We start from the raw sequence: 25576 nt of genomic DNA on the forward strand, positions 1-25576 counted from the left end.
GGTCTTCTCTCTCTCACTCTGATCCCGAGAGGCATTAAAGTTTGAGGAGTACATTAGACTGACTAGGATCATTACAGGGGGAGAAATAAATAAAGGTGATTGAGAGATGAAAAGGAAAAGCAAGATATATAAGAATTTATGTAACGGAGGAATGCATATAGATGTATATACTATGGTAGGTTTCTGGTAAAGGCACATAAAATATAGAGAATGTGGGTGATAACTATGAAGAAAAGATGTTTGGATTCTCTGTTGAAAAGGGAATGTGGTAGAACGAAGGTAGTTTTACTGGGGATCAGTGTTTCAGCATCAAAGAAAAAATTTGATCTCTAGTACTGTCTTTTATCAGTGTGTGAATATCTTTTGTCAAAGACTATAGATTATGAGTATGGCAATTTGATAATGTCTTTTATCAGTGTACTGTTTGTTTGTGCAAAAACAAAAGTACTCAGATGAAAAAGTAGGGGGACCCGGAGAGACTCAGTGACTTGTGAGCCAAAGCCTGTATTTATAGTGTACGACTTCCCATTTTTCCTTTTCCATTCTTGTTTGTGCTTTTCTGGGTTTTCCAAACCCTCTTTTAAATTAAATTAATACATTTTTTTCATTCTTCAAATCCCTTCAATTATTGACCTCAATTATTACACAAGTCAATTTCAATTTAACACCACAACTTACTATATATATGTTTAGATGGAAATTTGGCAAATTTTTACGAGTTTATTACAAAAGTTTAATTCGACTTATGCTTCTCATTTCAAATGGATTTTCAAAAAATAAAAACTAAAATTTAACAACCGATCTACTTTTTGTTACTACATAGAAAAGTAAATGTTGAGATGCAAGGGTAATAAATTTCAATAAACTTATGTGACTTATTTTCTTATAATAGAAAAACATTTGACCTCAAACTTTCATACAAAGTTCCAAAGTTTGGAAGCATGAGACAAATACATATGGGTACAGAAATGAGTGTGTTAAATAATATGGGAGTGATGATGATGCATAAACTCAATAAATAAATAAAATTATATCTACAAACTTAATATCATAGAGCAAATATGATAACAAGAAAAGAAATTGGAAAGTATAATAGAAAAAAAAAAAGCGCAAATAAGAATATTTAATTTAAGAGAAATAATTAAATACATAAGAAAAAGTTAATAGAAAATAAAATTACCGTTTCACAGAAATTTATTTCCTCATTAATTGTGTACAACTAGACATACCGACATTTTATTTCCTTCCATTTTCTTTTTCCTCTACTATTTTTTTTCTGTTTTAACAAATTAGTGCTTAAACTTTTTGAGCTGAATATGATGTTAAATTTATTTATGTGATTATCTGTTGATCTATTTATAGAAATATTCGACCTAATTTTTATTTCTCATATTCCCTAAGAATTATTTATAGTCTAAATTTTTAAAAAGTGGAGTTGAATAATTGAGAGGGAAAAAGATATCTCACAACTTTCTTAAAGTTTAGGATGTGGATATCCTTACTTCCAAGGAGCTAATTGGAGATTATTTATTTGTTGGCTTGTCAGTTGGTATTTTCATTGACTTCTAAGTATTTATGTTTCTAAATCATAAATATATATACTGTTAATTCCTTAGTATTTGTTCTTTTTGTTCCTTTATTTTCTATGTTTTATATATTGGTAGAACATTATAGTGTCTCTCTAAATCTTTTTTTCTTTTTTGCATATTTTTCTTTTTTAAAAAAAAAAATCCTTACTTGAACTTTGTCTGCACGGGTTTCTAAACTGTCAAACTGGTTCAATATATTTATTTCAATTACATGCAAATTCCTGTTGGTGTCTTAGTGCGTAGGTTTATTTTGACATGTGGAACGTTTTACTTGAGGTCATTTATATCGTGAAGAGGCTTCTAATGTTGGAAATTAAACTAATTCGTAATATCTCTTATTATCACTATCCTTGAAACAATAAGTTATAGTTTTCTTTTTTATTATTTAATTTAGAGTTAAACTTATATATTACTAACCATTTTTTCTTATTTTTATGTGGAAGGCAAATTGTAAAGGATCTAAGGAGATAATAATATACTACTATGTTATTAATATAGTGTAAGGTTGTTAACTAATAATCTTATTTCTATTGAATTTGAGTATTTTACATAAAAATCAAAAGTTACTTTTAGAGACAATTTTTCCAATTTTGATAACTAATATTAGTATTTAATTTAGAGACAATCTATAAATTATTTTAATTAACAATTATTTTATAGTAATTTTCTAGTAGTGCATATTCATCTCTTTCCCAAAACACATTTCTAAAATCACATACAAATATTTCATAATTTTCTATATATTTTTTATAGAAAATAATTTCCTCATTCCTCGTGTGTCAATAATCTTTATTTGTTTGACTTCTCCTAGCATTGGTAGCATTTGAGATACTTTTTAATATAGAGATTCTGATTTACTATGTTTTTTACTCTCGGTAAAGTTCTCTCTTTGAAATTTCAAGAAGAAAATCAATAACACAAAATAAGAAAAACAATTATACTAGGATAATTTTAAAGGAAGACTTTTTTTTTTCTTAAACACTAGACAAATAAAAAGTATAAAGTGATTTTGGTGTTTCTTGGTGGAAGTCCACTGGTATCAGAGTCAAGGTTGGAGTCTTTCCTAGCGAGATCTATGTGGACATTTTGTTCCACCCGTTGTCGGGTCACTGTCGGACCACCCATTATTTCTACTCTCACATTCGAGATGTCTATACATCGACGTGAACGAGGTGTGTTGGAAGTCTCACATCAACGAGAAAAAATGTCAAATTAATATATATATATATATATATATATATATATAATATATATATATATATATGTGTGTGTGTGTGTGTGTGTGACGCAAATCTTATTTTACAAGCCGGTTTTGTGAGATTGAATATGAAGGATATATTGATAATTTAGTGTTTTACAGAGAGAAAAATGTCGAAGTTGATTTTATCTCGTATAACCTACAGGTTTGGTAAAAAAAAACAGATTGTTTGTTTGTTCATTGGCTAGAAAGATTGATTTTGTCTTCAACCATGTATTTCTATTGAATTTGAAACAATAAAAAATAAGTTCTGTTAAATTAAGAAAGTTAACCTGAATTTTAGAAATTTGGTTTGAGAGTCAACATTTAGATATATATTTGTTATCTTTTTTTCTAAACCTGTGAAATCAATTTTATAGTTTTTAAATATCAGTGAAAAAGTTTAACCTATAATATTGTTTTTACTCTTTCTTCCAATTTTATGATTAAATTAATCTAATATCTCCTTTACGCAAGAGTAAGTTTGAATAAGAAATAACATAGCTGTGGTGTGGTTTGTTGTTTCTCTTTCAAGGTGTACGATATGATAATTAGTGATCTGCAGAGATTTGTGGTGAAGAGGAAGGGTGGTGTTATAATTAGAGGTTGACCCCACGAAGGGAAGTACTAGGGAAAAAGCAAAATATGTCGAAAAAAAACATTTGAGAATGAGATGTCAATCAGTGGTCTTAGACACTGTTGATGTTTCTCTTGTGCTTAAAGGTAATCGTAAAACATATGGGGAATGGGCCCAAGCTGTTTCTCCATTAATTAACAAAGTAACATATACCTGAGTTGAATGCCAAGTGGTGGCGCGACATGTTGCATGGCTACATACTCTGCTTTCAACAAACCTACCTTATTAATGAATCACATCTCAACATGGATCACATGTTATCCCATGCCAACTTAGCTCTTTTTCTATAGCTTCCTTCTTCTCATCTATTTGGCTATGCATCATCACCAACACAAACACCAATACCAGACTCAATTAATTTGTCTCTATCTTTTTGTCCTTTTGCTCCTAAGTACCTACCTAATTAATACCTAATACCTAATACCTACTATTATCAAATCCAATACAACCTCCAGGGTTTTTGCACTTTTAAGCACACCTGAAACCCTAATATCTGTTCCCAAATTCATGCATGCCCATGGCTTGCCCAAAAATGGATTTGGTCTACAATTGAACCCTATGCAGCTTAGGCAGCCTGAAATGTCTCACAGTAATCTTTGGGTTCTATCTAATCACTTCATCAGCTACCTAGCTATATCTAATAGAGCCACCTCACTGTAGTGTAGGCATATAAAGGTTATTAGCTAAACCTAGCTAACTACCTATTATGCTACTCCTACTTCCAACTTCCATTAATTAATGCCTCTCAACATGCACAAACCAAACTGCTAAACACTTTTTAATTATTTGTGACCCTCAGACCCAAACCTCAATGATCTGGTCAAGATTGAAACTCAGTGTGATAATTACTTTTGGATCAGGCAGAAGTAACTAGTCTGACCGACTCAAGTACAAGAGGGCTTACATACACTTTTGCTTTAATTTTCTTCCGGTCCCATTCACTCACCTCCACAAAATTATATCAATAAAATCACAATTTTTATTTATATTCATTTAAAACACACAACCATCTTTTCATGTCTTTTTCGGATTTACAAATTTATCATATAATAACCAAAAATCTAACAAACAGAAGCAAACCCAACATTAACGATCCTATTAAAATATTATAACTCCACAAAATAGTAAAGTGAATTTGTTGCTTCCAAGATATTAGATACATATTACACGACCTAGTTGAACATCTCACAGTTTGATAATTGCTTTTTCAATGGTTGAAAATAAATCGAGTTATTTGTGATTTGGAAATATTGAATTTATTAAACTCAGTTTCAACTTTGATAAAGTTAATTTCTTATAACTAAATAAGAGAATTTGACGCATAACCTTAACATTCATAACATTGACCTTTGTAGAACTTTCACCGCAACCATGCTCTCACACTACTTTCATCTATGATTTCCAATGTATCATTTGCCATAATCCCATGCAACGAAATTCTTGCCGCATCAGCAATGTTGCTATTGTCACGGTCAACCACACGAACCCTGTCAAACAATAACCTTTCCTTTATAAACTATTTAACAAAAAATAGCTCCTCTTATTATAATCTTTATCCAATAAAAACTAAATTAGTCTCTAACTAATTTAGATACTAATTTTTTAGTAACTAAAACATTAATAACTAATATTAGAAATCAATTTAAACTGTAATTACCTAATTTATTATAATTATTTTTTATAATAAAGACTGTTTTGGATACTAATAAATTTTAATTTATAAATTAGTAGGTAATGATTAATTAATTTTAAAATTTAAAATTAATTGTTATTTAATAATTTTTTTTAGTATAAATATCAGGAGTTTATATCCCAATATATTTCTATAACAAAAATTATATTGCTATAAAAAAAATAACTTTTTGTGAAAAAAAAACCCCAACAGTATTCTCTAATTATATTGGTGAAAACAAAATTAACATTCTCCTCAAAAGTAACTACTAATTTTATATGCTTTAATTTTCTGAGTCAAATATGAGATGTTAATAGGTACTAATTCTCAAGTCCAATTTTTCATTAAATCTTTGGTCTTATTATTTTCAAAATACAATGATTGGTATTTTAAAATATATTAAAAACTCTTTAATATATATGTCATAACTCAAATTTTCTATTATGTTTTTTTATCTATATTCAAAATACAATAACATTGATATTTTAAATATATTACAAAAAATAATATATCAAAATGACTGTACTTTGAAAGTATAACTAAAAGACAATATAAAAAGGTCAACGAAAAATTCAAGTTCATTAATTTCCCTCTCTTAAAAAGTTACGAAATTTTTTCAGCAAAAGAAAAATCTTATGACTAGAGTCACAAATAAGTGCGTTCTATTGTACATGAAGTAAAGGAATTAATACACCTTGAATAAAAAAACGAATTAGTTAATTTAAATTATTAATTACATAACAAAGTGAAAATCTAGAAGACAATGTAGAAGTATTAAAAAGATAAATAATATTTTTGGAGGATACTTTTCGTATAATTAAATCCTATGCGTAGTGGAACACAACCTATAAAAAAAAGGCTAATGTGTTTTTATTTATTTGCACGTGTTTCACTGTTTCAATAACGATGATGAGATTGATAAAGGGGATATATATATATATATATATATATATATATATATATATATATATATATATATATATATTTCTATAAGCTGCTGCATTTGGTAGAAGCTCTTGGAGCTGACAAACAAGAGTGTTTTTATTCCTTGGGTAGTAGTTTTGTTCGGTATGTACCAAACAAATTAAATATAGTTGCATTCACTGTCTGCTGCAATAAATAATATGTATTTTAAACTTGTACAAAATTATTTACATTATACTATATGGTTAAAATTGGGAGGAAGATAAAACTTTTCTTTAATAAGAAATTTTATATTTGACAGGTTTGATCGTTTGAATATCCTATTCAAGGAGCATTCAGCAAGATGGTTATTGGCAAGAGGAGTCCAAAACCTCTCTGCCTTATTACCCTAATTGTGCAAGCATGGTGTGACACTGAGACTATAAACATTTCAAGAAACTAGAAGATCCCAATTTTGGTTCGGATAGAAAGAGTGAGAGAGTGACGGGACTTTTGAGAATTAATTTTGAAATGGTAAATAAACTGTCACAAAATTAAACACAGAGAACAAAATATATATAAGTATAAGTACTAATAAATAGATAAATATTAGTATTATATAATATAGTATAATGAGGGAAAAGCATTAGAAGGGAAGTGTTTGTAATTTGGCATGCAAAAGGAGGTGAATGAGTGAGAAATGCAAAAAGGGGTTTTGAAAGTTTCAGTTCATATCTAACTGGTTGTCCCAGCTAGCTAGGTACCAATACAAAAGACGATGTAGAGAAGAAATCCCAGCCATTAACCCCCACAACTCCAAGCCAAAGTAGCTGAGGGTGTCCATGAGCTCAAAAGCTGTCCCTGGTTACTGTAGATAAACCAAAACCACCTCTCTTTCTCTCTCTCATTCCTAGCTTAGCTACCTTAGTGACCCCATGTGTCAGCTTGTAATGTCTCTCTCTCTGGATTGCGTGTCTTTATGATACCACATAACACAAACCAAAAACACTACCCTTCACAGAAAGAATCTCATTAGAAACCATCTTGAAACCGATTGATCGCTGACGGAGGATCCAAACGATGCTGTGCTCCAGCCGGATACCCCCTTCCCCAACTCAAACCTTCCTCCTGATTATTATGCAGTGGCAGTGACCCGTCCTTACCACCACCACCACCACTGCCAAACCCACCGCCTTGTCCCACCGGTGCACCAATGCATGTGTAACTACTTGTGCTCTCTCCTCCTCCTCCTCCCACATAATGTCCGTGACTCCCACTCATCACATGACCCACATAGTAATCATTCACCGCATGCTGATGAGGGAAGTGTGATGACCCAAAAGACACTGGCCTTGTAGGTGAGGCATACAGGTATGGCTGTGGTGCTACTGGTGCCGGTGCTGCTGGCGGCATGTGAGTTGAGGATGAACCTGAGAAGTACCTCGGAAATCTCAGAGGTGCCGATGGATCTCCCGATGGGTGATAACCACCCGTTCCTATCGGTTGGCAGCATCTAAATATTACCACAAAGTAAATTTTATCAATATCAAACACTGTTGTGTACCCTAATATTATGTCTGCATGCTACCTTGCTTCTTCTTCAAAATTGAAAGACAACAAAGAACTAGAAAACAAAATACAAATATTTGACAAAAACAGCAAATGATAAAATGTAAGAAGGAAAAAAAAAAACAAGTAATGGTGCATGTATACATACCCTAAGTGAGGTGCACCTTGTGCAGTAAGGGTATGATCACTGCGAAAGACCAGTTGTCGAGCCTGGTTCAGTGTCTCCGTTTCCCTCTCTGCCCAATAAAATCATAAAACAAGTAATAATAATGATAAATAAATAAATAAATAAGAGCAAAGAATTAAAAGGAAGAAAAAACAAAAAGAGCCCTCTAGAATTTCAGCGATCCAACAAAACAACTCAACTTTTTGTGATTGAAATGACAACCTTTGATGAGCAAATCATTAACGGGCAGTAGAGACTTGGTTGAGTGAATGGTTTGGTTTAAAGAGTGGAATGAAAGAGGATAAAGTAAAGAGGAAGAAAATAAAAAGAAAAGAAAAGTGTTAATAATGGTAATAGTATAGGTGGTACTAGCCTTGGCGGTGGCGGTTCATGTGTCCCCCAAGAGCCTGAGACTTGCAGAACTTAAGGGAACAAAATCTACACTCGTAGACCTTCCCACACTCGTCTTTTCCATCCTTCCCGCCGCTTTTCTTTTTCCTGCAACCTGCAACCATAACCATCCAATTAAAGCAACTTCCATGACACCCTTCTTTCCCTTTAAGCCCATTCTCGATTACCCAAATCCATCACATAAATTTAATTAATTAATTAATTAACCGCCCACAGAAAAAACAAGTATTTTTAGTTTTGCTGACGAACTACTACTATTACTGCCCTTTATTTCATTTTCTTCTTTTTACTTTTCCAGATTGCATGATGTTTACCATCAAAGAAGAATAGCAGGAAAAAGAATAAGGAAGCGTACAACGACAAAAACCAAGAATCAAATAAAAAAAGAAAGTTTGATGAGCACTGTTTCATAGTCAAAGAATATACCCAAGTGGTGGGTAACAAATCACAGCAGTGTTAAAATTTGTTTCCTGTGAAAAGCGAAATCCTTCTTCCCACGGTGAGTGATATTGAAACAGAATTCGGAAAGTAGAGAGAAAAAATATGTTCCTCTGATGTTTTAGCGTGTATGTGATAGTATAGGTATGGTGATCAAGTTACCCGGTGAAGAGGTATGGTCTTCGAGGACTTGTTTGCCATCTCTAGAGTACTCATCAGGCAAATTGTTAAGATCTAACGGGTTTCCTTCTGGTCTCCTGTAAAGAAACAACAAAGCCATAAGAGAGAGAGAGAGAGAGAGAGAAAGTTAAAGGGTTAGAGAAGAAGGAGAAAGAGGAGAAGATACTGAATCAGAAAAGGGTGTGAAGGTATAGTAGCGGGAGAAGACCTACATGGTACCGACAGAGAGAGAGAGAGACAGAAAGAGAGAAAGGAGAAAAAAAACGATGTGAGGCAAACACTCTTTCTTTCAGATGAGGGGATAAAACTAAAGCTTTTTACAAAATATGTTAGACTTTCAGTTTGAGACTGCAATATAGAGGCTAGTTGAGTGATGGTAGAAGATAAAGAGCTTTGAAAGTTCTCTATCAGTTCCTCTGCCACTCTCTTTCTCTCTCTTTATCTCCCCCCACACAAAAAATTGAATGAACAATGGGACAGTGGGTCTCGTGACTTTAAAAGGAGAGCGTGAGTGTGGTAGTGGGGGGCTTAAATCAGGTTTTTGCAAAATGCTAGCTAGCTTCGTCTGGTTCGGTTGAGACTTGGGAAATGACAGACGCAATTAGGAAGGGCTAGATATGTGATTCAGAAACATGTTGCTTTTGTATTAATTATTCCTTATACACCGGGAAATGATATTAATATATATATATATATATATATATATATATATATATATATATATATATAACAATTTGTATATCAAAGTATGAGAAAAAATGAATATAAAAATGAATTATACGATAAGAAAGATAGATAGAAAGAAAATGAGTTTTGTAGTGGATATTGTATAATTATATAGATGCTTCTGCCTCTAGTTGTTGTTATTTTTGCTTTTATTTTTGCCCTAGCTAGAACTGGCAACAAAGGGTTCAAAAATATTCAAATAATTTCAGTCAAATGCATTGAAAAAAATGATTAAGTAATATTCGAAAAGAAAATGTTTACCAACAAAGGATGGCAATCAAATGTATAGTACAAATCTTTGAGCATTAAAGGTTGCCCTAAGAATGAAAGATGACATTTATACCAGAAAGAAAGCAAGACAAGGCATAGCGTACGTAGACATTTTAGCGTGGTTATTGTGCTTAAAGAGGGGGATGTTTGAGAACAGGTCGTGTATGGTCCACAATAGCTCAATGCCTCCTTCTGGGTGTAAAATTCTATCCAGGGGACTTAGACTTGCATCCACGAAGGGTTGCTATCAGTATCTATCATTAGGGTTTTTTGCAATCTAAGTTGGGATAGACTCGACCCCCACTTATTGTTTTATTCTTTGAAAGTTGCTATATCTCATAGATTACATATACATAGTCCTTTTCAATAGATGTGCATGAAGAAAGTGAACAAATGGATTTCAAATTTCTTTATGTTTTCATCATTTTCATCATTATATTCTCTGTTCTCTTAGTCTCTAAGTGATTCCTTAATAAGACAGTTAAGTAGTGAGCTAGCTTACATGTTTTGCAAATTAATACCCAGAAGCATTTAATTAACTTTTTAAACGGTGGTGGTGGGGCTATTGACAACTGCTGTGGAGTTTACTCATACATATACATATGTATTTTTTTAAAAGTTGAAACAGTTCTGAGAATCTAAACACCGCACCAAACACATATGTACACATAAAAAAAAAGTAGCTATAGCGTTAACAAAGAGGTTGAATTAAGCAGATGTTTAGGTGGTGATTGAGGTAATTAACGTTGTTGAATGTAATTAAGGTGTGCCTCTTGATTTGGAGCAGGATGTATGTGAAATGGCAAAAAGAAAGAATAGTTAGAGATATGGCCTGTTGTCCACAAAGTGAGAGGTTCCCCCACCACACCTGAAATGGTTATAAAGGAGAAAGAGGACACTGCCTAATAAGAGGGCTAGCTAGGCATTAAAATCAGGTGATTCATGGACCACACTACTGCAGCTGGCCTTGACTAGCTGGTTGGTACTAAGAAGAAAACGTTGCGAGACACATTTCATATTTTTAAAAACCTGGACCCAAAGATTCATGCAATATGACCGCGCCCCAACTATCTGAATTTTTTTCTTGCAAGTGTGTGTCTATGTATGATTACCTTTAAAGTGGTCCTTCACCAATTTAAGCAGTAAATCCAACAAACATTACTTCCGTGTTCAGAACTCTAGCAAGGCAAACTTACAAACCAGTTGAGGAAATTGTCTTCATCACCTTCAAGCAGTCAAAATTTAAATTGAAAAGTTGTTACCTTTCCTATTACGACAGAAAGTGCATTGCATTTATGTGTACTGCTTAATAATGTAAACTGGAAACAAAAGCCAAGAGCTTTAACTATACTTATATTTTTAAGGACAGAAATGAAACAAATTAGCAAACTGCATACATGTTCAGACCACGACCAACGCAAATAAAACGTTAAAACTACTTCACACTTCAAAACTTCACAGTCTTCTTGGATTCTATTGATGAAAACGTGGAGAGAAGAAGAATACCTGTTGCCAATCGTGGTACTACAAAATCAGATTATGGTGATATCTATTAGAGGTAAAAAAGTTTTCTGACAAATTCATTTGAAGCGTGGGGTAGCTCTTAAATGATGCAATCTCAACACCTTTCAATTCTAAGCATACATGAGACCAACCAACAGTACGCTACCACCAGAATTTTCAAACCAAATTAAATCAAATCATTCTTTCACCAAACCAAATTAACCTTTAAAGTTTACAAACCCGATAATTGTACTATCAACTATTTACAAACAATTCAAATTTTCTTCTCTTTTAGGTCAAGCTTTACCTCTCTAGTGCAGTAGTAAATAGTGCATACCAATATAATAATTACCATTATTAGACCTATTCATATCAACTTCTTCGCATGAAAAATAACACAAATAATTCATACGCATTTGGATCTCTTTTCCTTTCTAGTTTTGATTGTTGAAAAAAAAAATATTCACAATTTTCAATATAGATTACAATTAACATTTATTTCGTCAAAAATATAAACAAACGCGCCCAAACATGCGAAAATGTTTATAGATTGTCTTTGTACCGACGGATAGAATTGAGATACAATCATCTTTATTCTGAGAAGTATCTTTTTGAATAGCCTTACCTGGCTAAAAAGATAGATTAATTAATGTTTACACAGATACTGACAGCAACTTTAATTAAAATCAGGAAGCATTGGCTATATATCCAAAAATAACTATTGTGTAATATTTTACATCATTTAATTTATTGCTCCTATTAAATTTAAATCATGTTTCTTCTTCAAAAATTTTACATTTTTCCTCGTATTTACTTTCTCAAAATCTTATTTATGTATTTGATATTGCCCTAAAACAATTAACACTACCATATAACAAAATTGAGGATAACAAACAGAAAATTATATGACTTAAGACAGTGCAAAAAAAATTATTATCATTCAATTAATTATAAATATTATCTTTGATTTGCCCAGATGGGGTTTACACTGTTGATCTAACTCACTTTTAGATCCGAAGTTTACGTAAAAGGTTGAGGCATTCCTTCTTATATTCTTTTTAATTTGTATAGTAATCTTAAAACCTAAATAAGAACAATGTATTAGTAGTTAATAGTATAACATTTGCTTATTAAACTATATATACTTAACATAAATAAAAGTTAATTATTTGCGAGTTGAATCAGTCTTATAATTAAGACTGCGAACATTGTTGCGACAGTTTTGAGAATGCGCTAAAACTTGTTTGAACGTTAGTTATGGTAGAAGAATTTTTACTAAATTAACAAAGGTTGGCTGGGCAACATTTGATTTAAATTATATGAACTTTTTATTCACTGTGTCATTCATAATATAGTTCCTTTTCCTAATGAATTTTGTATTAACAAAGTAAAATGTAAATGCATTACTAGGTTATGGAAAAAGAAAAGGACTTCACACATTAATAACAAGCAAGACTTTTTTGTTTCGGTATGGAAATGGCTCTGTTGCCTATAACCTAGCCAAACCAGCTAAAGATTGGGTTCTACAGTTATATATATATATATATATATATATATATATATATATATATATATATATATATATATATATATATATATATATATATATATATATATATATATATATATATATATATATTATTTTTATTTTTATTTTTTTGTTTGTGTGTGTTTTTTATCAGTCATCTTCATAAAAAAAACAAGTTATTTAGATTAAGCCAAGCAATATAGAAAGTGATGAAGAAAAAATGAAAAAAAAATTATAAATAATTTGATTGGTCGTAAAAAAATGTTTTATAGATAAATTTGTAAACATTACTCCCGGTATGATTCTGGAACTCAGGTATAAAATAACTATGATTGACACAATATACATGTAAAATTGTAAAAAATAGTTTTTTCATAAAATCAAACTAAAAGTAAAATAAAATTTGAATAAAAATAATTGAAAAAGATCGAAACAAAATTTTAGATGTAAATCTTCTAATAATATAATCAAATTAATGTCACATTTGATAGCGTAATTAAAATTAAACATACTACTAGTGCGTTTGTTTCCAAGGAGAAAAATTATCAAGGGAAAATCAAATTAAATCCAAAAAGTAAAAAAAAATTATATAAAATAATAAATTTCTCAGCAATACTTTCTGCTCTCTATTGTAAAAAAAAAAAAAGTTTCTCACTAATTTCAATTGTGAAAAAAAAAACCTCTTACTATAATAATATTACTAAAATTTCCAAAGTATAATTTATTAGAGAAGTAGATTATTCTATTGGACTTAAAAAAACCTATAATAAAATATTTTTTATTCTAAGATAATAAATAATTAAAAAATATAAAAATAAATAATAATTATACATTAATAAATATAATATATTATTATAATAAAAAGAACAAATAAAGTAAAAATATTAAATAATTAATAAAATATACTTAATATTTATTAGTATATTTTATATTGAAATATTAAAATAATAAATTAAATTAAATTAACTAATCTAAATTAAAATAAATTAAAATATTTAATGAAATCATTACAAAACTTTTACAAACTTTATATTCGTTTCCATAATGGAATAGAATAGAGAAACTATCATTATCTCATACTCATTAAAAAAAAATGATTTTCATTCCCACATCCATACCCATACCTACCTAACGAATATAACATTTTTATTTCATCTTCGTATCTCACCGGATAATAGATATATGTTAATCCAATCTCATACTTGATTTCTTATTATTTTAATATTAATTAATTTTTTTTAAAATAAAAAAACTAAGCAACAAAAACATAAAAACAAAATAATTCTTAAGAATCAAAATATTTATTAAGTTTGTAAACTGAAACAAAATTGATAAAATTAAAATATAGTCTCCAAAAAAATTACAAAAGAAAAACATGTATCTAAGTTTTAAAATATTTTAAATGTCTCTTTATTTTCTTTTTTTTAATTTTAATCAAATATTTTATTTCTCTAATAAATTCTAATGAAATCTTTTCTTTCAAACACTAATAAAAATTATAGGATGAACAAAATCACACAAGCTTAATGTAAAGTTAAAAGGTAAAAAAAGTTATAAATTCAACTACCCTTATTACCATGATACTAATAGCAGGTGTCCAACACCAAGTGCTCTATCATTAATATTAGTTTTTCCTGATAGAAAAACTCATATCCATATATATGATAAAACGCACCATAATATTTTAACAAAAATTTTTAACAATAGACCATGGGACACTGTTTTATTTTATTGATCTGTTTTATCACATATATTATAAAAAAGTTATCAAAAAAATTCTTAAAAAAGACATTTTTCATAAAGCAAAGATGCGTATAGATAATACCCTCCTGAATGAATATATTTTCCCTTTTACTTCTTACTCTTCTTTTTTTTTCTTTTTACTGTTTTACTCTTTGAAATTCACCAAAATTTAAACATGTGCTTCAAATTTATTATCTAAGAGTTAGAATTAATCATATTAATATAATATACGAATAATATGCTAAATTATATGAATTTAAAGTTTCAAAATTATTATTATTTACTTTTAAAATAACAAATAAAATAATGAGTTTTATAAATGAGTATATAAATTATGAATAAAAGTTGTATGTGAAAAATCAAGTATATAAAAATTAAGTGTTATTCCTTTAAATTTGGATTCCACAAAGATGGTCTGACTTTTAGGTTATAAATAAATGGACTAAAGTAAATTTTTGTAAGTCTCTATAAAAGTAACGAGTTTATATATATATATAACTTGTGTTATCATTTATCTTTCTAAAATCTATTATTGTTCTGGTTAATAAATGAGGTTTATTTCTAATCAGATAAAATATCTTTTATTTCCAATTTTTAATTTTAGAATCATGTTTTTTTTTTAATTCTCACTTTAGATATGACATGTTACCATTATAATATAGTTACTAGAGAGAAATACTTGGTAATGAATCATTCTTTACATAAATAAAATAGCTAAGAAGATATGCTTTTAATTATCCCATCTTTATATTAATTTTATCTTTATATAATTTTCTTTTCTTATTCTTATATTTAGGTGTGAGACTGATCCAACTTGTTTAAAATGAAATAATCCAACTTGACCATCGAATTATAGGTTAAAATGAGTTGATGTCAGATTGTAAGAGTTATCGGATTATATTTGAATAATTTGTCACTTGATGTTGGATTGTGGAACTAGCCTAACTGTTGTCATACAGAAGTCAAATTCATTACATTACAGTTAGGATTTTTAATGATGCTCCGAGTGCTAAAATTCAATTTCCTTTTGATAGAAGATCATAACTCAACTTTCTAATTAAAAAAAAAAGTCAGTTTCACTATCAAGAATCAATAAAGCTTCCCTCAATAAAGCTTCCTTCAATCTTTGGGTTATAAATGCTCAAGGGAACGTCTACAACTTTACTCTCTTATGATAAACTCATTAAAAATCCCCTTCTTTTTTCTTGTTAATTGTTGTACTTTTCTTATCAGCCAATTGACGGTAAATTTAGTTTTGTTTTGGTGTATATGGGAAGTGTGTTAGTGCAAATATGATACATTTGACAATTTGCTACTTCTACTTCAAGCCACTTATCTTTTGATGATCTTTTGTTTCATTGTCAGTTCTCACCTTGGAAGGGTAGACAAAGGATTGTCATGGTAAAAATGTTAAAACACCTAAACACATCATGCAAATTTAGTTGAACCCTCTGACTGGTTTGAGACACACAAAAGGAAAGAAAATAAAAAAGAGTTGGAACTTTTGAGGAGGAGGTAAAGAAAGAGAGATTTTACGAAGAAAATTACTCGTGAGTTGCAAAGATTAGTTAGTAGACGGAAGCAAGGAGGGTTAGATGACTGTGTTGGTAGCAAGTAGTGGTGGTGGTGAGAAGACGAATCAGAGAATTGTCTGCATCCCTATTAGCATTGAATTTCCATGAACTACACAGAGGTTGAGCTGATTGAATCAGTGCCAAATTATTGATGGTAGGGTGATTGGTCTTATATATGCAGACCCCAAAAATGGATGCCTCTAGTTATTGTTCACTCTTCTCAGATAGGTCTGAACAACGTACTGTGCTTGCCACAATGAGGGATTGAGAGAGAGATCATGGGCTCAGCTGCTTCAAACTTTCTGTGATTGAATAGCTGTTTAGTTACTTTGATTTTTCAGCTTGCAGTTTCCATTTGCATATACACCCTTTTTTCTTCTTACAAAAAGTAGACCTCATGCATTATGTCTTTATGCTTTTGGATTCACTCCCGCTTCTTTCTCCTATTCCTTTCACCAGAATGCTACCAGATGCCCTCACTTCTTCTTCATTCTAGCTTACCTTCATTCCCAACCGGGAACAAACCTTATCATATTAAATAATATTTCTTTTTGGAACCGTATCTTCAAACATGAAACACCAGCTAATCTGTAGCCTCGTTGCTCTTGTTTTTTTTCTCTCTATAAAGTTCCATACCAACTACAAATAACCAAAGTGGCCTCATTTTTGCAGACAAATAACTAAACTGGACTAAACATAGTAACAAGACTAAACCATATGTATTTCATAAAGATTGGTTGCTGTGAGGGCATCTTTTCTTTCCTTCCTATTTTACACCAAACTATTGTCGTGCCTCTATTTTGGCTACCTAGCTCTGCATTGATTTCGCTGCCTATACAATGCACCAATTCAAATCTTTACACTCAAATTAGTACTATGACCAATTTCGAAAAGTAGCCTTAAGTGGTATGCTCTAAGTAAGCTACACATAGCATAATCAGGCACAAGGCCCCAGGGCACACTAACCAACACTGTTAGTGTTACCCTCCTTCCCATCCTATATGCTCCCATTTTCATAGACTCTTATTTTCGTCTTCCATGCCTAATAAGAGCCCTCACTTAAGTATGCTAGTTTATTACAGACACTACATCTATCTCCCTGGTTTTATCTCTGTCTTTTCCGAGATTATCATGTCCATGCCCGTAGTATTTCCTCGTAGCAGAAACAAATGTAATTTAATGTCATGTGCCTCAGTATATCTCTACAGAAATTTTCTTTTATAACCTTACTGCAAAATATGAAATAGACCACCCTTGTACAAGCCACGATAAATGGCAACTTGACATTTTTATTTTTTTCAATATTTTTAATAGAACTAAATATATTGTAACTCGTACTCCACCCATCTATATGATATCCAATCACCTATTCTACAAAAACATGATACCTTCCAACAGTTTTGGAAGAACATAAACAAACAAAAGATGAGGAAACAAGACATAGTGATGAAAAGGGCACAGTAAATTTTACCATTTCTTTAAATATATTTCTCTCTCTTATCAAACATAGAATTTTCATACTTTATATATTTTACAAAATTCAAGGAAATATTTTAAAGGAATGCTAGTTTTTGAAGTTTTAATGGAAAATTTGGAGAAAATGTTTGACATCACTATTTGTTCAAATTTTTAAAAATGAATTAATAGGTTTTTCATCTTTATATAACGATATTATTATTCTCGGTCCAAATATATTAACCAATTTGAAGGTATTAAGGTATTTTATTTTTTAATTAAATAAACACTTGTTCTCTGTAACCTAGAACAAATGGCTTTCCAAATTCTACATCATTTAATATCCCATGAACTGAAAAATCAGCGACAAACCTTGTGATTAAAGTAACCAGTAAACGTAAACTTAAGTTTAGTGTTGTGATATTGAAAAATCAGCGACAAATCTTTATTTAGTCTTCAAGGTTCATTTTGGTTTTGTCTAGGAAGAGGTTAACATGTGTTTCTTTAAGATGGTCCGACTCCTGTAACAAAAAATAAACTTGGAACACCTTTAAGTTATTAAAGCTGTTGATGTAATGTATCAAAATAACTTTGAGGGTTGCTTCCTCCACCGTCATCCATCTTGCACTTTCTCAAATTTTTTTATTTCTAAAAATATCCTTTAAATTAAAGGTTAAAACCTTTTTACTTTTAATAACACAAATTTTTAATTTATTTCTCAAACCCTAATTTTACTTTATTCATATTTTTTAACGCTGCACCTCATCTCTATGTTAACTCAATCTTCTTCTACCTAGTTGTATCCATATCATATATGGATATTTAATTATCTTTTATTGATGAATTACATCAAACTATCATGTATTCGATTATACCTAATAATTATTATTGAATTTTAGTTAATTAATTTTTAAATTTGAATGATAAAAATAAAATTAATAATAAAAACCTATTAATCATTTATGAATAATTTAAAATTTGAGTTCACATATTTCTATTTTTTATTTAGGCCTATAAAATTGAATTTATTTTGTAAGAGATTGAATTTTTAGAATGTATATTTTGTTGCAATTTATTTAAATTTAATTTCTAAAAAAGTTAAATTTATTTGTAAATTTTTCATATAATTTGATTTGAATTGTACTTAAGTTTTTTTAATCTAATCTAAGTTTATATTTTATTTTTTAAATTAAAAAATATAAAATATATATGTGGATATCTAGTGATATAAAAAATATACTATCATATTTTTTCAGATATTTAATCGATAACATGGTGACTAACGGATCTGTCAAATTAGGTACAACTAGGTAGAAGAAGATTGAGTTGAGATAGGATGTGAGTGCACCTGCTGTTCAGGGAATATGAATGAAGAAAAATTAGGGTTTGAGAAATAAATTAAAAATTTGTGGTAAAAATAATTTAACCTCTAAACTAAGTGTAGTTTTGAAAATAAAAAATATTTGATAAAGTGTAGAGAGTATGCCGTGTGGTGGTAGAAGGAGCAACTGTTGATAACTTTTGCATGTCCATTTTGGAGTGTTACTCCCTCCACCACCCCATCTTTTCCCTCCACCTCCCTAATCCCCTTTCACTTTCACTCTTTTTCTTAAAGGCAAGCCTCCCCCACCCACTTTCACTTTCTCTCTTTCTTTTCAATTTCCACATCCGTTAACACCATTCTCCATTTATGCCTTTTCTTCATTCTTTATTCTCGAAAGCTTAGTTACTTTATATTATATATGGTTTGATCACTTTTGTCATATTTTTTAAAAAGTAATGGAAAGAAGTTGGCAGTTTGAACAATAAATTTCATGTGGTAGTTCATCAACATATATGGATGTGAGGATTTCTGAATGTGGTGTAGATTCAATAAACTAATTCTGATATTCAAAGTCACAGGGTATGATACATAGTGGTGACGTAGAGAAGGTGAAGAGGACTCGTGACACTGTTAGCGAAGAAGATTGTAGGGATTAATTAGATTGTTATCGGATGTAGAAATTGAAAAGAAAGAGAGAAAGTAAAATATGAATAAGAATTGGGGTGTTGCTCCCTCCACCACCACAGCCTTCTCCCTCCACCTCCCCTTTACTATTTTGCTCCTCAGTAAAATTTTATTTTTGGAATTATTGTTTTTTAATTTTACTCATTTATAACATATTTCACTGATAACCTACGTAGTTCCTTGTATGAGTAAAATATTTTTCTGCAAAGCTCAGTGATCGTGAAAAGAATTATCAAGCAATCTTCCTCTTGCTTTCGATGCAGTACGTGGTGCAGTGCGTTTGTGGTGTAATGTGCTTGTCGTGGTTCCTCTCCAGGTACGTAGTCATAATCCTTCCAATAATCCTAAACCCTAAACCCTAAACCCTTCCAATAATCCTTCCAATAATCTTTCCAATAATCCTTTAACCCTAAAACGTAAAATGAAAACGAAGCCTAAACGGATGACATCCTTCAACGGATGTCAACATCCTTCAACGGATGTCAACATCCGTTTAAGGCGAAACGGATCCGTTTCGCCTTAAACGGATGTTGACATCCGTTGAAGGATGTCCTCCGTTTAAGCTTTGTTTTAATTTTATGTTTCTGTTATTATTTTATTAGATATTTTAATATTTTGATTTATTATTTTTGAATATCTTTTTAATGTATTTTAATAATGTATATTTATATTAGTTTATATTTAAATATTAAAATAATAAAATAATAAAAATAAAAAATTTTAACTTTAAGGATATAATTGGAATTAAAGATAATTGGGGAGGTGGAGGGAGAAGGCTGTGGAGGTGGAGGGAGCAACACCCTAAGAATTGAAAGGGGATTAGGGTTTTAAAAAATAAAAAGTAAAATAGATAAAGGTAAAAGTAAAAAGAATAAGATTGGAATTTAGAAAAAGTTGGGAAGGTGGAGGAAGAAGATGGGGTGGTGAAGAAAGTAACACTCTCCATTTTGCTGTAATAATAAGTTACCCGAACTTACAAAATTAGAAAAGCCCAATAACTTCAGGGCTCAAGAATTGAAGAATTGATCAATGACTTACCTTACAAACAAATCAAGATGAAAAATATGGGTCCAAATTTTTCCGTTGTAAAATTCACCTATAAATTAAGGGCAGTTTCTTTTTGAACCCCTATAAATTTCTTCTCGCATCATCATAGAATTTTATATTTTAAATTATATTATTCCAAATGTAAAATTTATATGTTAAAATATATAATTTTGAAAATATGGATCTAAATTGTTTATTGTAAAATTGACAGATAAATTCAGCACAGTTTCTTCCTGAACCCCTATAAATTTCATCTTACACCGTCAGAAAAATTTTTATTTTCAATATAAATTGAAAATATGAATTTTTTATTTTAAAATATATAATTTCAAATTTATTTTTTATTTTAAAATCTAAATTTAGTGTACAAATTTTTTTATTTTGAAATGTATAATCTAAAATACAAAAACTATATTATGAATTTCTGAAATTATTTCGACAAAGTTGTATTTTAATTGTAACATTTTCATGATTAAGAAATAAAATCGCATTTTCAAACCCAATTTCATTAATAAATATTTATGAATATTTATTAATAAAAAACGTGCTTAACTCAATTTGTCCATTTCACAACCTTTTCAAAAATCAAACTATTTTTTATAAGTCTTAAAATTTATACTATTTTCGTAAAGAAAGAAAATTATTTTGACCAATTTTTTTAACCTTTATTTTTCACTCTTCCATCAAGAAAAAAATTTCAAATGAGTGAAATTTGTATCAACATACCAAAGCTCTTTCGTACAAAAAAAAAACTTTTTCGCCTATCAATATTTGTATTATCTTTTCGTCCATATAAATACAAGCAAAATTCCTTAATAGTACTATTTGAAAAGTAGCATATTATTATTCCTTTATTAGTGATAAAAAAAATTCAAATATAAACATACGATAAATATTTTATCTAATCTAGGGATATTCTTTATAATATCATAATTTTAATTGATGTTTAACTTTTGTTACACATTATAATTGCTTTTTTATTTTAAAAATAATAAACTGTTATAAAAATTTATGCTATCATCTCCTTTGTGGATGTGAATTTAGTTTTCCTTTAAAGGTACTGCTTAATGTTTAAGTAAATTATTTAAGCATAATTAAATTTTAAATTCTGTATAAATTTATATATCTTTAGTTCAGTTTGTATTAAATTTCTGTGATATAATAAGTGTTAAATAATGTGATGAAAATTAAATAATATGATGGACAAACAATAATCATATGGTCTCATCAGTGAAAATTTTCAACTTAAATAATATAAAAAAACTTTTGAGTATTTAACAGATAAAAAATTTGATAAAAATTCAATCTTAAATTTATCATGAATGTATTTATCATGAATGTGAAACTTAATTAATTAAGCCAATTATTTATCAAATCTGTTGAATAATTTCTGTACTATAGTGTTAGGCAAATGAATAAGTTGATTTTTTTTTTCTAATAAAAAGAGTAATTGAAAAACTTATCCTATCCGTTATTTGAAGTTTGATTGTGCAGTTATCGTGTCATCTCTGGGAATCCATCGTCACAGAAATGGCCACTGCTTTTCTCATTCCACTCTCATGGTCACCGCAGCTGTCTACTCCTTTCAAGGTTTTTCATCTCCCTCCAAAAAAAGTAAGAATCTTCTTCGTCTCTATTTCTTCTCAACCATTTGGGCATTGCAGGGAACAGTGAAAACCTTAGTTGCAAAACCATGTGTGAAGATTCAGCGAGCAAGACCCATCGTTTTCGCAGGTTACAAGTCTACCTCTGCCCCGGTGGCAACGCCCCTGGTCGGCGTTCGGTTTCGGCTGGACAATTTGGGGCCCCAACCGGGTTCGAGGAAGAGGGCAAAGAGAAAGGGTAGAGGAATATCTGCAGGGCAAGGAGCAAGTTGTGGTTTTGGGATGAGGGGTCAGAAATCTCGATCTGGGCCTGGAGTTAGGAAGGGTTTCGAAGGTGGTCAGATGCCCCTTTATCGACGAATCCCCAAACTCAGAGGAATCGCAGGAGGTAATGCCCCCAATTAATTGGGGATTCTATCATTATCAGTAGCAACATGAAAAACATTACTTTTAAAACTGCAATTTTAGATCAGTGTTGCAATCCCTTGATGCAGATGAGAAAATTGTGACTGAATTATACCTTAGTTTACTTTTACTTGTGGTATTGTTGTATGTTAGGCTCTAGTCCTGGTATTGTTATATGTAATTTTCCTTAAACTCCATTACGATACCTTCATGACCAATGATGTCTTATTGCCCTTTTTTTTTTCATTAAGTGACTTTTACAATTGAAGAAGTCAAAAGTTGTAGTGTAAACTGTTATATATTAGTGGGCAATTTGGTTACAAATTGTTGCTACATTGTATTTGGTTTGTCGTCAAGCTGTTATCCATCCTAGAGACGAGGTATATATATTGTGGGACTTCACACGATGAATTTCTCTAATATTTGAAGAAGCACTCGGAGGAAACAAGAGCCCGGAAATGGTGATTATTGTAGGAAGGGAATCGTTGCATTTTGGATGCGATCAATCTGTAGCATCTTAGTTTCCTTTCCTCAGATGTTGTTATTGTCAAACTTCTTTACTAATATGCCCCCTTTCATCTCAGATGTTGTTGTATGTTGAAACATATTGGCAACATGCTCTTTTGAACACACTATTAGCTGAAATTTATTATAAGTCACAGTATTGTGTGCGTCTCACTTATTTAATGTATATCATACATGATTATATAGTTTCCAGTAAAGTTCACCAATAAATAGTAGAGGTTGTGTGGTTTTTCACTCTTGTATATTTCTTCTTTTTTTATTTCCTCTCTTAACTTGTTTAGTCAATGCTTGTGCATTTATCTCCTTCGGAACTATTCTTTTATGCCACTTTTTTTCTTTTCCTTTGTCCTATATTAAGGTATGCATGCGGGATTGCCCAAATATGTCCATGTAAATCTGAGAGACATAGAAGATGCTAAATTTAAGGAAGGGGAAGAGGTGTCTCTCGAGTCACTGAAGGCTAAAGGTGTGATTAACCCATCAGGAAGAGAAAGAAGACTTCCTTTGAAGGTACATATTACTTCTTGATTGAATGACATATAAATTTCTTCCTTAGCTGTCATCTTAAATCATACTTCTTCATGATCGTTTTCTGGATGTCTGGAGGTATTATGAGATTAAATTTTTTAAAGTAAATGAGGATGCTAGTTTCCTAGCAGTAACACCAACTATCATGAAGGTCAATTCTTTAGAGTCCCCTGCTCTGCTGTGAAAGAAATTACTTTCGGTTAATTTTGTGATGTTCTTTCTTCCTAGTTTGTTATTTTAGTTTATCTGCACCTTTTGCCATGTATGATCTAACATATGATATTTAGGTGGATGTGTCAGTGGTTTGAAGCTGTAAATTCTTTGTTCCGAACACCAAAATTTACGTATACTGGTATCTATTCTGATTGTGAATCTTCTATTAGACCATTTCTTTTATCCATCATGGATAAATTAGGTTATGGTCAGTGGTTTTGTTTTTCAGATTGTCAGTACTCCCTTTAAAAACGTACTTTATGATGATTTTTCAAGCAATAACTACTTTGCCGCCTACAGCTCAGGAGGCAAATATTCAAAGTCATTTATTTATGTCCTTTTTTCCATATCTTTATGCTATTCCTTTGTTTTTCGTACAATAAAAGGTCTTTTCCATATCTTTATTCCAGAGGCCAAATGCTAGTTTTTTCCATATCTTTATTCCAGAGGCCAAATGCTAGACTCATTATTCCGATGAAATATTCTTTGTGGGATAAGCAATGAGATGTAAAGACATGCCCATCAGTGTAGTAGTATCTTTAAATGATAATTTTTCTACCAAAAGAAAATTAATATTTAGGTAAATAAACTGCACTCTACATTGACATTTATTTCAATAAGCTTTTGAAATGGAATGATTCTTGAACTTGAGAGGATACTTACTTATATTTAATGGTTGAAACTTTAGTTCGCTCTGGCAAATGTTGTATACCTGGATCATCGTGCATCTGTGGATTAAATTTTACTGTATTCAATTTGTATAAATGCATCAGGAAATCTTTGCAAATAATTGGTTTCTTTACAACATTAAACCACATAGTATTGTATGTTTAAGCTAGCCTTTTAATTCTATTTACCCATCCAATGCATCATCCGAACTCAGAAGGCCTTAAAATTTGATCAAAACAAAATTTATTGTGCCTTTTGGTTTCAGATTTTGGGTGAAGGAGAACTGAGCAAGAAATTGACGCTAAAAGCCCGTGCCTTTTCCACAGCAGCGAAGGAGAAACTTGAGAGTGCTGGATGTTCTCTCACCTTGCTTCCTGGCCGCAAGAAATGGGTTAAGCCATCAGTTGCTAAAAACCTTGCTCGTGCTGAAGAATACTTTGCCAAGAAGCGTGCTGCAGCTGCCACCGAGGCAGCCTCTGCTTGAACTTGAACTACTTCTGTGTCATCACATTTTAGAAATCTTCAAGAGAGTTGCAGATTGATTTCTTTAGGAACTACCTCACATATTTGTCGTTCTTCAGAGTTCTCTCGGTTCATCAATCTGTTGTGTTACCTAAGGCATTAATTCATTCTTCTTTCTGCATTTAAATGTTTTCTAGTTCTGGTTCCAAACGATGTTTATTGTTGTATACCTTGTAACATTTTGTTCAACCATCACCAGAAACTGTTTTGGAAAAAAAGAAAGCGTAAGAAAATGTAAATTCTGGTTTGCCATTTTTTGTGGAAATCTCTTGCGTGTTTAGTTTTGTTATGAGGTGATCATAATAGTTGTAATTGGTGAAGACATTTTTTCTAGTTTGTTATTTCTGGTGTATACTGAAAATTCTTGGCTCTGCAAATGCTTCCATATACAGTTATATCCAACCCAACACGTTACGGAGCAACTACTTCCTTGACCATGGCATCTGGCAACAAA

At 30.6% G+C, this 25576-nt stretch overlaps 2 protein-coding genes across 3 annotated transcripts; one reads left to right on the plus strand and one right to left on the minus strand.

Moving 5' to 3' along the window:
- Positions 1–6730: 6730 nt before the first annotated feature.
- LOC124834233 (zinc finger protein JAGGED-like) lies at positions 6731–9382 on the minus strand. 2 transcript variants are annotated; one of them, XM_047308893.2, is made up of 5 exons: positions 9015–9382; positions 8785–8879; positions 8147–8278; positions 7756–7843; positions 6731–7551 (listed from the first exon to the last, which is right to left on the minus strand). In XM_047308893.2, coding segments are annotated over exons 1-5 (798 nt in total). In that variant the 5' UTR covers positions 9017–9382; the 3' UTR covers positions 6731–7070. The 2 variants fall into 2 exon arrangements, with proteins under 2 accessions (XP_047164849.1, XP_047164843.1); XM_047308887.2 differs by lacking the exon at positions 9015–9382 and having other exon boundaries at positions 8785–8902.
- A 12724-nt stretch (positions 9383–22106) lies between these two features.
- On the plus strand, positions 22107–25387 carry RPL15 (ribosomal protein L15). The gene is made up of 4 exons (XM_047308904.2): positions 22107–22246; positions 22321–22648; positions 23549–23700; positions 24866–25387. Exons 1-4 carry the CDS (start codon positions 22187–22189, stop codon positions 25082–25084), a joined length of 759 nt encoding a protein of 252 aa, XP_047164860.1. The 5' UTR covers positions 22107–22186; the 3' UTR covers positions 25085–25387.
- The last annotated feature ends 189 nt before the right edge of the window (positions 25388–25576 follow it).

The sequence above is a fragment of the Vigna umbellata genome, chromosome 8 (genome assembly GCF_029865625.1).
Source record: "Vigna umbellata cultivar VRB3 chromosome 8, Vumbellata_1.0, whole genome shotgun sequence".
NCBI classification, from domain to species: domain Eukaryota; kingdom Viridiplantae; phylum Streptophyta; class Magnoliopsida; order Fabales; family Fabaceae; genus Vigna; species Vigna umbellata.

What these genes read in the sequence shown, in the direction of transcription:
- RPL15 (XM_047308904.2), top strand. Translation starts at nt 22,187, where the DNA reads ATGGCCACTGCTTTTCTCATTCCACTCTCATGGTCACCGCAGCTGTCT. An exon ending in ACTCAGAGGAATCGCAGGAG is followed by an intron (nt 22,649 to 23,548) that starts GTAATGCCCCCA and finishes TCCTATATTAAG; the next exon opens with GTATGCATGCGGGATTGCCC. An exon ending in AAAGAAGACTTCCTTTGAAG is followed by an intron (nt 23,701 to 24,865) that starts GTACATATTACT and finishes TTTTGGTTTCAG; the next exon opens with ATTTTGGGTGAAGGAGAACT.
- LOC124834233 (XM_047308887.2), bottom strand. Translation starts at nt 8,902, where the DNA reads ATGGCTTTGTTGTTTCTTTACAGGAGACCAGAAGGAAACCCGTTAGAT. An exon ending in AGACCATACCTCTTCACCGG is followed by an intron (nt 8,279 to 8,784) that starts GTAACTTGATCA and finishes TTATGGTTGCAG; the next exon opens with GTTGCAGGAAAAAGAAAAGC. An exon ending in CATGAACCGCCACCGCCAAG is followed by an intron (nt 7,844 to 8,146) that starts GCTAGTACCACC and finishes TTTATTGGGCAG; the next exon opens with AGAGGGAAACGGAGACACTG.